Genomic DNA, 13,056 nt, shown 5'->3' with positions numbered 1-13,056 from the left:
TTTTACTTTAATCAATTAGTTGAAGAGACTGATTGTTTAAACAATTGAGTTTTATTTTCCTAATTGATTAGAATGCTTCTTTTCTAGCTTTAACATATACGTGTGTTTAGTGGTATTGTGACGTGGTTCGAACTAAGTGCTAAATTCACTGAAAAAAGTTTCACTTCCTCATGGGTAAGATCTAACCATCTCATAAACCATTTGTAGATTCTAGGTACCAAATAAACTATTTCACGTATCAACTATTTGATTATTGCCATCAATGATTAACAATTTAATTTTATGGTTTTCCCTTTTTGCACTGTAATTTCATCATATTTGTATACCATCCCTCAGGCCTATCATTTTGGTCGATTCGGCTCGACTGCAGTAAATTGATCGAAAGCTCGTTTCGCCCAATCATGAATTTGAAAATTTGTTCCTTTCCCATAATGTACTTTTTTAAAATTAAAATTACAACCACAAAATCATATTAATTACATTACAATATACGACAAGCATACAACAATTTGTATAATCTTAATTATTAAGATATCAAAATTAAAAATACATTCTAAATCAAACATATAATTATAAAACATGTTAAAAAACACTTTCAGTGTTTTTGGTTTCGCGTCACAAAACTACAACAACCTTTTAAAGCGCATCCCAATGTAATTTCCAAATGATTTTAAGAAATTAGAATTATGAGCTTCTTGCCATTCACACTCCTACTAGCTTTCCACCAAAATCAAACAATATTATTTATCAAAATATCACCACCCTAAATTTAACGCGTATCAATCTCACATTATATTATAATAATATATTCTAATGTGTATATTCATTCTCATTATTTATCTTTATATCCCATAAAAAAACTATAGGGACTTCTAATCTTTGATTATAATAATCAATTTAAAACAAATAATCAACATATATATTAACCGTTAGATCAAGATCAAACGGTAGATATTTAGAAAAGTACAAATCCATGACTCCCCAATTATTTCCATTTTTGACCCTCAGAAACTACTTGCTTTAAACAATTCAACCCACAGCATTTTCATACAGGAAAAAAAGTACATACAAGAGAAAAAAATACCAGCCTTTATTACTACCTTATTTTGTAGTCATGCTTCATTCTCTCACATACCCAATTTAATCAAACAATCTTCCCTCCCAAGCTTTTGATTTTACCACTCTTTCCCAAAACTCAAAAACCCTAGATTAGATTCTCTTTTTCCCAATCCATTCTTTCTTTCACTTCTTCACTTCAAAGACACTCAATTTTCCCCCAATTTTAATTCTTGTTTTCTTCAACTCATTTTGCTGCAAATCCCTAATTTCATTGCTCTTTGATCACGAATGGGTATGACCAATTTCGATACTTTTCTAGAAACGGTGAAATGGGATTTTCTGAGTTTTGGATTTGAATGATTTTTTTGTTTGTTTGTCAAGAACAGTTTGCAGTTGCAGAAGGAACAATGTCAGACGACATGCTGGTTCATTTTGCGTCGAATTCTTCTAACCAATCGGATCAGTCTCTGCCTACAAAGATGGCTAAGTTGGAAGCTCGAATGGCGGGAAAAGCTTCCTCCGCTGTTTCTCAACAACCAGGTTGGCCTTCTGTATCTTCTTCAGCTGGGAAATTCGGTGGTCCAGCTGAGGAAATAGTGAAGCCTTCTCCTTCTTCAAGTGATTCTGATGATGACGTGAGTTTTATTTTACCCTTTTTATCTGCAAGATGAGTTTGGTGTTTTGAGTTTATGCATTTATGAGGTTTTTTGTTGTTGTATTTGCTGCTTATTTGCTTTTTGTGATATGGATTTTCGATGCCGATTTAGTAGCTGGTCATGGTAATTTTTGTTTTGTTGGTTTACTGATCGTAGAAATGACAATATTAGAGTGAGTGTTGGGGTAACGCGTAGAGAAGATGGTGGAAAATAGACTTAGGTAGTTTGGACATGTAGAGAGATGACTTGTAGGTTATGTGATAAGGAGAGTAGATCAGATGGAGAGAACTCAAACAACTAGAGGTAGAGGAAGACCTAGAAAAACTATAAGATAAGTTATTAAGAAAGACCTCCTGATTAACGATTTAGATAGAAGCATCTTATTGGATAGAACAATATGACGAAAGTTGATCCATGTAGCCGACTCCTCTTAGTGGGATAAGACTTGGTTGTTGTTGTTGTTTATTTGTACGGTTTTTGATATAGTACATGTATGTAGTATTTTGTTTGTTTATGGTTGATGTTATTTTGTTGAATAGAAGGTTATCTAATATTTGTAAGTGTTCGATTGTTGATTATACCCTAAATAGTAGGGGTGTGCATGGTTGGTTATTTTCAAAAGCCAAACCATAACCATTTTAAAACCATTTAAATGGTTTGGATTTATAACCATAATCACATTTTAATCAAATTTGGTTATAAAACCGGTCATAAATTTGGTTATGATTATATAACTGGTTTTTAAAAAAAATCCAGTTTTGAAAATTATTTTTTCCGATTTTTTTTTTTAAAATATAATTTATTTTGAGAATTAAAATATTTGGATTTGAATAATAATTGGATTATAACCAAATTCACAATAACCAATTGGATCAGTCTCTGCCTACAAAGATAGCTAAGTTGGAAGCTCGAATGGTGGGAAAAGCTTCCTCCGCTGCTTCTCAGCAACCTGGTAGGCCTTCTGTTTCTTCTTCAGCTGGGAAATTTGGTGGTCCAGCTGAGGAAATAGTGGAGCCTTCTTCTACTTCAAGTGATTCTGATGATGACGTGAGTCTAATTTTATCCCTTTTTATCTGCAAGATGAGTTTGGTAGTTTGAGTTATGCATTTATATGTTTTTTTTTGTTGTATTTGCTGCTTATTTGCTTTTTGTGATATGAATTTTCGATGCCGATTTAGTAGCTGGTCATGGTAATTTTTGTTTTGTTGGTTTACTGATAGTAGAGATGACAATATTAGAGAGAGTGTGTTGGGGCAGCGCGTAGAGAAGATGGTGGAAAATAGACTTAGGTGGTTTGGACATGTAGAAAAAAGACTTGTAGGCTATGTGATAAGGAGAGTACATCAGATGGAGAGAAGTCAAACAACTAGAGGTAGAGGAAGACCTAGAAAAACTATAAGATAAGTTATTAAGAAAGACCTCGTGATTAACGATTTGGATAGAAGCATCGTATTGGATAGAACAATATGACGAAAGTTGATCCATGTAGCCGACTCCTCTTAGTGTGATAAGACTTGGTTGTTGTTGTTGTTGGTGATGGTGGTGGTGGTGGTTTGTTGATTGTTTATCTGTACGGTTTTTGATATAGTACATGTATGTGGTATTTTTGTTTGTTTATGGTTGATGTTATTTTGTTGAATAGAAGGTTATCTAATATTTGTAAGTGTTTGATTGTTGATTATATGCTAAATAGTAATTTTTGGATGTGTTCTTTCGATGAACTGAATTGTTTGATTGTTCTTACCTTCATGTTTCTATTCTAGAATGGTGGGGAATTCTTGATTCAAGCCAACACACGGAAGCGGCTTAAAGTTCAAGAAGATGTTAACGAGGTTTGTTTTCATAGGGTGACTCTGTTGTCTCAAGAATTGGCCATGCAGTTGTTTCTGTTCCAATTTAAACTAAAAAAAACTATCACTATACCAGGCTCTTACTGATGGAAGACAAACTAGTTTGGAGGCTGTGGAGACAAAAAATAATATTGATGCAAATAGAAAGAAATCTGGCCGTGGAAGAGGGGGTTCTGGTTCAGGTAGAGGCCGTGGTTCCAAATCTAACGATCATACCAGAACACAAAATTCTCATCCGACTTCAGATGCATCCCATAAAGTAAGCTCCTCGCTATGAAATATTTGGTTTGTGTCATTTTTCAATCATCCCTCCTTTTTTTCAAAGTGTTTTTGACAATTGCAACTATATAGGTATACACTTGAGAATAAGAAATTGATACTGAATGACTTGAGAGATTATGACTATTATTTCTAACTATGAATGCTGCACGAGTTTTGAGTAATTTATTTTAGTTTTTAACAATTATATGCTTATTAATGTTAACTATAGTAGTTTCTGGGTCATCATCCATTCGGCTCCTTCATACTTAGGCAATAAATTTCATAATATATTTATGGGAAATGCTAAGCAGTGTCCTTAGGGCACTTTTTAAGTGATTAAAGTGGTAAGTTTTTTTAAAAATGCGTGTATTTAATGTATTGAAAATGCATTGGAAATTGAAATCATGACGTTTATAAAGAATATTTTCTTTATGTAGTATGCTTAAAGAGTGCCCTGAGGGCACTCGTTAGCAAGACCCTATATTTATTTATGTTGTACTCCTTCATTGTTTGCTATAAAGTTTGTGTTTATTTGTAGGATGGTAGACTCAAAGATCAGTTTCATAGTGATAATAGTGCTTCATTGAAGGTATGGTTTGTTGTAGATTTTACTTCTACGCCTAAGTTTTATTGTAAGCAAAAAAAATGTGTGACTTCATATGTAAATATTAATTTTATGTAAATAATTAGAAGATTGATATGACTTCTTCCTATTGTTCTGTAAGGACTCAATAAATAAGGACCTAATGTGAGATGTTTAGATAATTAGTAGGGTGGCTAATTATTAAGTGCCCCATTAGGGTTAAATAATAAAAGGCCCATTCGGGTTAAATGTGATGTGACTTTCAATTTATTTTCTCATTTTATTTTATTTTATCTTTGTATTAAATTAGGAGGAGATTGTATCTTTACGTGCTAAAGTTGCTGTGTTGGAGGAAGACTTGCTTAAGGCGAAGCAAGAAATCTCTGAGCATAAGAACCTTTGTCCACAGATAGAAAAGGTATGCAAATAATTGTCAAATTGCATTAAGTACTATGACCCCAAAGAGGTTATGAATCTTGAATCATATCATGTAGTAGGATATTATAGAAAAAGGTTTTATTAGTACATTTCAAAGTTATTTTATAATTCAATAGGTAGTTTGTTTAAATAGGGAAAACTAGATCTAACGGGTTTTGCTTAACGGACCATTACAATAAGATAAAACTAATTAAAGATAAAATAAAACCTACTAAAAATAAAACTAACTCTATCTATTATTTATAACGCACTCTCTCAAGTTGGTGAGTGGAGGATATCAATCATTCTAAACTTGCAACTAAATTGGTTGACATGTTCGGTTGGTAAACCCTTTGTTGACACATCTATCAGTTGGTGACCAGAAGGAAATTATGAAGCACGGACACGATACGAGTATCGGATACGATACGTATCCGATACGGCGATACGTTACTAATTGAATAATACAAGATACGATACGTTTAAGATACGCATATAAAAATTAAAACTAAATAGCAGAAGAGGAAAAAGGTGAGAGAGATGGCTAATATTGAAAAATGATAGTTGTATAAATAGCAACTAGTGATGAATAATTAAATATGATATATTGAAAATTGATATGAGATTATAGGAATTGAAACTTTGTACAGCTATTGCCTATTAGGAAGTAAGAACTAATGATGAATATAATTAAATATGAGATACTGAAAAATTGATATAAAATTAAAAAAGAAATGAAGAGTCATTAAGAAAATAAAATCAGCAAAAAATTGGAAGGTCACGTATCTGGACGTATCGGAAGCGTATCTGGACGTATCGGAATTTTTTTTAATTTTTAAAAATAAAAATAAAAATCGGATACTCCTTCGATACGTGTCGGCAGCGTATCGGAGCGTATCGACGTATCGGATACGATTCGACAGGGATTTTGAAGTATCCGTGCTCAAGGAATGTAGACTCTAGTTGTCAATTCATTATCAAACTTCTTTTTGATGAAATGCCGGTCAATCTCAGTGTGCTTTGTTATACCATGTTAAACAAGATTATGTGCAATACTAATGCCGATTTGTTGTCACACAAATGTTCCATAGGATTTTCACAATGTAGCTTTAAATCTTTGAAGAACGGAGTGTGATCTCCTTGATCGAGCATTTCTTTCATCCACAATACAAATTTCTAGTGCCATAGTTCTAAAATATGCTTTAGCACTTAACCGAGGCACTGCACTTTGCTTCTTGCTTTTCCAAGTAACAAGGTTTCCACACAAGAAAAATACAATAACCAGAACTCGATCTTCGATCACTTACTGAACCTGCTCATTCAACATCCGTGTATGCCTCCATATTTAGATCTCCACCACTTTTGAACAAGATACTTTTTCCCAAAGTGACTTTAAGATATTGTAGAGTTCGATCAACAGTTTGCAAATGCCTTGCCTATGGGTCTTGCATAATTTGAGTTACCACACTGAGTGCATAACCCAAATCTGACCTAGTGTGAGCCAAATAATTCAATTTTTTCCATTAATCTTTGCTATTGTGCCTTGTCAGTTTTGACACTTTTCTTGTCATAACTCATCGTGTGATTTTGTTCAATAGGAAGACTTGCAAGTTTGCATCTAAGGTTGCCTTTTGACACTTTTCTCTTTATAACTCATCATGTGATTTTGTTTAATAGGAACACTCAGTAGCTTTGCATCCAAGTTTACCTGTTTCGTGCAATAGAAACTCTTTTTTTTAGAGATAAAAATGTCTTTATTTGAGTAGGCTACCTTAATTCCATAAGGCTTTGTTTGCGAGTTTGGAGGGGAGGGGAGAGGAAGGCTTCCGAAAATGAAATTTTAAAAAAATATAGGAAAATATTTGACATTTTTTGAAAAAATAATTTTGTTTAGAATGATAAAAGAGTCATTATCATTACTATATTTTTGATTTTCAGAATACTATAACAACCTAAAAGATATTTAGAAAATTTATGTAAGCCCTCCAAAACCCTCCTTCAATACAATTTTTGAGTTCCCTCATTTTAGGGGTTTTTTGGTGTTATAAATAAAATCTAACCCTTCAAAATTCTCCTACCCAAAATCTTTCTATTCTTTTCACCCAATCCTTCTTATTTCCCAAAGCCCTCCCCTCCCTTTTCCTCCAAACTCGCAAACAAAGCCTAAATATATATGTGTTGCACAAGGTCCTTCTTCTCAAATTTTACTGATAATTTCTCTTTGAGCAACTATTTCTCATTCAAATCATCTCTTGTAATAAGAATATCATCAACATAAATAAGAAGTACAATTAGTTTTTCTCCTTGTGAATGTTCGAAGAACAAAATGCAAGATCTCCATGGCTTTGCTTATTACCCAAGGACACCATTTCTTTAAGAATCTTCCAAACCATGCCCGAGGGGATTGCTTTAGTCCATATAAGGTCTTCCTTAATCGACAATATTATTGACAGTGAGACCATAGCTAGGAGGAATCTCCATATACACCTCCTCCTCTAAGTTTCCATGCAAAAAATTTTAATATCAAATTGGTGTATTTTCCAACCAAAGTGGGCAGCAAGAGATAATAATATCCGAACAATATTCATCTTTGTCATTGGTGCAAATGTCTCATAATCAATGTCATAAGTCTAAGTATGTCCGTTTGCCATTAGTATGGCTATGTAACGATCAAAAGTGTCAGATGAACAGATCCATCTGCATCCAATTGTTTTCTTGCCTTTCGACAATCTTCAAATCTCAATTTTTTTCAAGTGCTTTTATTTCTTCTTCATTTATAGCTTGGACCCAATTTTTATCTTTCAATGCTTCTTGAGCACATGATGAAATTTTCACCGAGTCAACAATTACGATAAGAAAAGTCAGAAGAAAAAACATACTTCAAAATAGGTTGAGAATCAAATGTCATGTGATGATTGATACGAGAATTAAGAATTCAACTATTCAAGCATTCTTAGAGCTAGTACCAGAAATTAAACTATTTCTAGGAAATTTTTTGTTTATTCATTCCTAGATGAGGAACACCAAAACCGTTTATATCAATTTTTCCATTGCACACAAAAAAAGGGAAGAGACTTGCACAATAATTGCATCAAAACCAACACTGGAGAATCACCAATATTAGACAAATAGCAATAAAAGAGGCTACAGCAACCCTTTTGTTGATGTTAAGAGGCTAAAGGAGTGCTCACAAAAACTGTTGTAAAATACCCCCAAAAAATGAATATCTCATAATGTAAATTTTTTTATATTTCTATTTTGAGGAAGGGAAGGGTGTGGTTTTTGACATGAAATATGTACTTTATGATGGTTTAAATGCGTGAACGGCAAAAAAGAAGCTTATGTGAACGGTAGCAGTGCAGGGAAAAAAACTGTAACATATAAATAAAAACATTCCGTCAGTGGCTGCTGGGATTTATGCTGAATTGAGAGCCCCAAAACCAGGAGCCACGTGATACCATCTTAGAATAATGGGTTAGGCCTTTCACAACCTAAGATTGTTCCCCACTTATAAACATATTGTTCCCCACTTATAAACATATTGTCTGATGTGGGACTTTTAACGGATATCATTAGAATTGATAAATAGTTTTAATAATTTAAGTCTATGAATGAGAGAAAAGTATTACAATAATAGTTTTAGCCCTAGTTTAGCTAAATGACACTTAATTTGTTATTAACTGTGTATTTTTAATTGTGTATTTTTATGAACTGGTTGTGCTGACATGAAAACTCTGTTGCAACTGGACTGAAATAACACTCCTTTGCAGTTGCACAAAATATGCCAGTGAAGCAATCAGATTGTGTTATGCAAATTGCATTATTTTGATAAGATTGTATAATTGAGCAAATACTAACAGTTTAGGTACTGGAATTGACAGTTGTTGAAATTAATGTGATGTTATTCTTTTATTTTACTGTTTGATTCTGGCACGTGTAGGAACTGCGGGAACTCAAGGATCTTGAACAGCAAATGAAGCCTAAGGTTTGGTTACTTATAGCTTTTGATGGCACAATAGTTGTGGTTAAACTTTCCTTCTTGATTCTATCTGGACACAACACTCCTATTGGTATAGATACTATTTAAAATATGAAGTGGTGGATTCTTTTGTGCATGCGAAAATCACTCTCCATGAATCAATACAGTAAATTGGCCTGCATGAAATTTCTATAACTAAAATGAACTGGAAATCTTAATAGGCTATTGTTATCGGCGTTATTCTGCCGCCCCCTCTTGTACTCCTAAATAAGTTAGGCAGCATATTCACCTTTGGCTTCTGTAAATTGCAGAGAACAAAAATAATATCTGATTTGTTGATATCAGTTTCAAAAGCTGAGAGACAAGAAGCAAGGCTAAAAGTACGACAAGACTCATTGAGACTTGGAAATGTTGGTGTATCCAGGTAACAGTGGAGTGTTGTGAAAATGAATTTCTATATAATATTTTTATGAGTGTTTTCTTATTGGTTTGGTTATGAGTTTTAGAGCTGGAACTGTCTTAACTGAGAGCTGGGAAGATGGCCAGGAGTTAAAGGATATAGTTGCTCAGCTTGTATGTCTAATTTCTTCCTTCCTGTCAGTCTTTATTTATTGAATTTATTACGCACCAATGGTTCTTGCAAGTATGATGATAGATGTCACACCGTCCTTGGGATTCAAGGTAGAATTGAATCATTTATTTTTTATTCATTCGAAGCTCACCCACACTGAGCTATTTTTGCAACGTTGGGCTAGTGCTTTCAGTCATTGTTATAAAATTGTGATTCAGAAGACCTATTTTATGAATCACAAATCAAATCTTATTATGGATTGTAAGATACATTACCAATACAAATATGAAATTATTAATTAACTACTACAGCATAGTAAAAGTATAAGCTAGTAAATCATCTACTAGCCTCAAAGTAATTCAAGACTCTAGTCATAATCTTAAGTCAAAAGATAAAAGAAAAGTGTTTCGCCATACAAAATTGGAAAAAAAGAAGACTGGCTACACTACGTTTAAGTAATGATTTGTTAGAATTATTCAAGATTCGTCATAGTGCATTAGGATTCAAGATGAAATTCCAATTTAAAATAGATACACACTAGAGTTGAGATTAGTATTGATCTGCATCGTCCAATGCTTGAAATATATAGATTTTAATCCTATTGCATGATTATTTGTATGTGCACTATGAAAATAAAACAATTGTTTTTATGTAACATTTCTCTGTTATATTGAACTGTCAAATTGCAATCTCTAAAAACATTGTGCAACTGGTTTTATGGGCGTTTTATCAAAGATCTTAGATTGTAAATATTATTAAAATTGGGCCTTTTTGCTTTGTTAATGTTTCTATAACTTCTGTTAGATACTTTTTTCCCCCAATTGAAACCATTGTCTAGACAGTAGTTTGTATTATTAATAACACGATTTCCCTCATCTCTTAATTTTTGTTTTACAGAAACAACTAACGGACAAAAGGGAGGCAATTATGCGGCAGCGCAAGTTATTTAAAGAAAAACAATCTGGTAACACTAAGTTTCCTCTTTTCTTTTAGCACTTGTATTCCTGAATTTAAGGAAGAGGGCTAGAGTGAACCACATGATTGTCTGTGCTTTTCTGTTGCTCCTTTCCCTTCATTCTTAGTTTTTACCAATTGTCATTAACATAATAAACATGTACATTATGTAATTATTTGTACTGCTAGATTATCTTGTATAAATATATTCTGCCCATTTCTAATGCTTTGAGTTTTGTTTTGCTTGGGCCTTTTCTTTGGTTGAAGATAAGGGTGATGGAATAAATGCAGAGGCTGGATTACTGGAAGATGTTCTCATTCAGGATGAAATATATAAGGCTCGACTAGCCAACATTAAACGAGTAAGTCAGAACTTTTCCGATTCTTCTATTTCCTCTTTATGTTTCTAATGGCTAAACAATTTTCAGGAAGAAGAATCTATCTTGCGAGAGAAGGAACGCTACGACCTAGATAAGGGAAGGCTAATTCGTGAAATGAAACGCATACGGGATGAAGATGGTTCACGGTTCAACAGCTTTCAAATTCTACACCATCGCTATGCCCTTTTAAACCTTCTTGGAAAGGGAGGATTCAGCGAGGTGTACAAGGTCTAAACTTTTTTAGTACAATAGTAATCATTTTATGACATTTTTACACATAAGCAAATTTTATACAATGTTGAGTTAGTAAAACTAGAATCCTAGATAGTTTCTTTGCCTATATTGGCAGTCGTAAATAAATACCTTTTTGCAGTGATCTGAAGTAAGAAATTTCCAGCAGGCTTTTGACTTGGTGGATCATAGATATGTTGCTTGCAAGCTTCATGGTTTAAATGCTCAATGGAGTGAAGAGAAGAAGCAAAGTTACATCAGGCATGCAATTCGAGAGTATAATATTCACAAGACCTTGGTTCATCCTCACATTGTTCGCTTATGGGACATCTTTGAGATTGATCATAATACATTTTGCACTGTTCTAGAGTATTGTAGTGGTATATACTCTCATCTGTTTTATGATTATCATTTTTTTGTTGTCTTTTGTGACAAGTTGTGGATTTGGTTGGATTGACTTTTTTTAGTTTACCTTCTGACGTAAGGCACTTGTGGAAATATTTGAGAGATCTTGTGAAAACAACTTATAACATGTCCAAAAGATAGCTTACAAAAACAGCTTATAACTTATATGAGAACTGCTTAATTTTAAATAAGCACTTATATGATAAACACTTATGCTATAAGTGTTCAATTAAGTTGTTTATTCAAACCAGGCTGATAAATATTGTTAGTTTAATTTCTTGTATTGATGTACCAGGGAAAGATCTCGACGCTGTTCTTAAAACAACATCTACATTGCCCGAGAAGGAAGCTAGGGTCATTTTAGTTCAGATTTTCCAGGGCCTTATATACATGAATAAAAGAACACTGAAAATTATCCATTATGATTTAAAGCCTGGAAATGTTTTGTTTGATGAGCTTGGTAGTGCCAAAGTGACTGACTTTGGTCTTAGCAAGATTATGGAGAATGATGTGGGATCCCAGGGTATGGAACTTACATCCCAGGGGGCTGGGACATATTGGTAAGTGATGAATATCACTGTTGTAGGATTTCAAACTTTGAAATGGTACAAGTTTGATGCTCCTTTCATAGCTTTTTATGATCTTCAACACTTGCTTTAATAAAACCTATTTGCCTTTTTTTATCTCTCTTTTTTGGTTTGCAGGTATTTACCTCCTGAATGCTTCGAGCTCAATAAGACACCTCTTATATCATCCAAGGTCAATAGTCTTCTTAGTAGTGAATACATGCACAGTTTTTTCTGTGTTTTTATCAATTCTCGACTTTTCAGTCATCTTAGAGTTGGACAATGTATGTTTCACTTTAGCATAAATTACATGATAACCGTCTTACATTTTTTATGACTTGTGGAAAACAGGTTGATGTATGGTCTGCTGGTGTTTTGTTTTATCAAATGCTCTTTGGTAGACGTCCTTTTGGACATGACCAATCACAGGAGAAAATACTTCGTGAAGACACAATTATTAATGCACGCAAGGTTGAATTTCCCTCTAAACCTACTGTTTCTAGTGAGGCAAAGGTGAGTTGAGCCCTTTTGCTTGTGACTAATTATTCCAAGGTGGACAGTCTTTGCTTGTTCCATGGTGGACACTGTCTTTGTTGTTTTTGCAATTTCATTCCTCCATGTCTACAATTCTTACTTTGAAACCTGACAATCATCTCTATTGTGTACAATTTTTTTTAGGAATTCATTCGGCGATGTCTTACATATAATCAGAATGATAGACCAGATGTATTAACTCTTGCTCAGGATCCATATCTCACTTACTCAAAGAAACAGTGATGTTCATTAACATGGCTTGTTAAGCTCACCCCTCCAAAAAGACATGGGGATTTCGTCTTCGAACTTCTGTCATTAAATATGTAAGAATTTGTGTAGGTTGTAAAAAATTCAGTCTTAAATGAGTCAGAGAAAGGATGTTTCCTCTGAAATGAAGCCTTGTTGTCTTCATTCATTTAACATTTGATTCAAAATATTGGATTAGCAAAAGGCAAGTTGGTTTTACTTGACCTTAAAAGAGTCATGATGTATTATAGGTAGGTAAGAAGGTTTTTTTTTTATAATTTTTTTTTTATAAATTTTTTAATAATCTTCTTGCCACCAAATTATAGGATTTTAATGCATATTGATTGGCTACTTTTTCTTTTAA

The 13,056-nt window shown here is 33.4% G+C and overlaps 1 protein-coding gene across 2 annotated transcripts; it reads left to right on the top strand.

Annotated features, from left to right (window-relative positions):
• Nucleotides 1-1,070: 1,070 nt before the first annotated feature.
• Nucleotides 1,071-13,056, top strand: LOC131615988 (serine/threonine-protein kinase TOUSLED). Of its 2 annotated transcripts, XM_058887188.1 has the most exons (18): nt 1,071-1,351; nt 1,446-1,694; nt 2,592-2,762; nt 3,479-3,547; nt 3,642-3,824; nt 4,365-4,415; nt 4,720-4,827; nt 8,767-8,811; nt 9,117-9,229; nt 9,312-9,378; nt 10,274-10,340; nt 10,598-10,692; nt 10,759-10,938; nt 11,111-11,321; nt 11,642-11,906; nt 12,051-12,105; nt 12,264-12,425; nt 12,591-13,056. In XM_058887188.1, exons 2-18 carry the CDS (start codon nt 1,467-1,469, stop codon nt 12,687-12,689), a joined length of 2,169 nt encoding a protein of 722 aa, XP_058743171.1. In that variant the 5' UTR covers nt 1,071-1,351; nt 1,446-1,466; the 3' UTR covers nt 12,690-13,056. The 2 variants fall into 2 exon arrangements, with proteins under 2 accessions (XP_058743171.1, XP_058743172.1); XM_058887189.1 differs by lacking the exon at nt 2,592-2,762 and having other exon boundaries at nt 1,073-1,351.

The sequence above is a fragment of the Vicia villosa genome, linkage group LG7 (assembly GCF_029867415.1).
Source record: "Vicia villosa cultivar HV-30 ecotype Madison, WI linkage group LG7, Vvil1.0, whole genome shotgun sequence".
NCBI classification, from domain to species: Eukaryota; Viridiplantae; Streptophyta; class Magnoliopsida; order Fabales; family Fabaceae; genus Vicia; species Vicia villosa.
The sequence above is the reverse complement of the archived record's forward strand: the minus strand, read 5'-3'. Positions and strand labels throughout refer to the sequence as shown.

What these genes read in the sequence shown, in the direction of transcription:
- LOC131615988 (XM_058887188.1), top strand. Translation starts at nt 1,467, where the DNA reads ATGTCAGACGACATGCTGGTTCATTTTGCGTCGAATTCTTCTAACCAA. An exon ending in ATAATAGTGCTTCATTGAAG is followed by an intron (nt 4,416 to 4,719) that starts GTATGGTTTGTT and finishes GTATTAAATTAG; the next exon opens with GAGGAGATTGTATCTTTACG. An exon ending in CAGGGGGCTGGGACATATTG is followed by an intron (nt 11,907 to 12,050) that starts GTAAGTGATGAA and finishes TTTGGTTTGCAG; the next exon opens with GTATTTACCTCCTGAATGCT.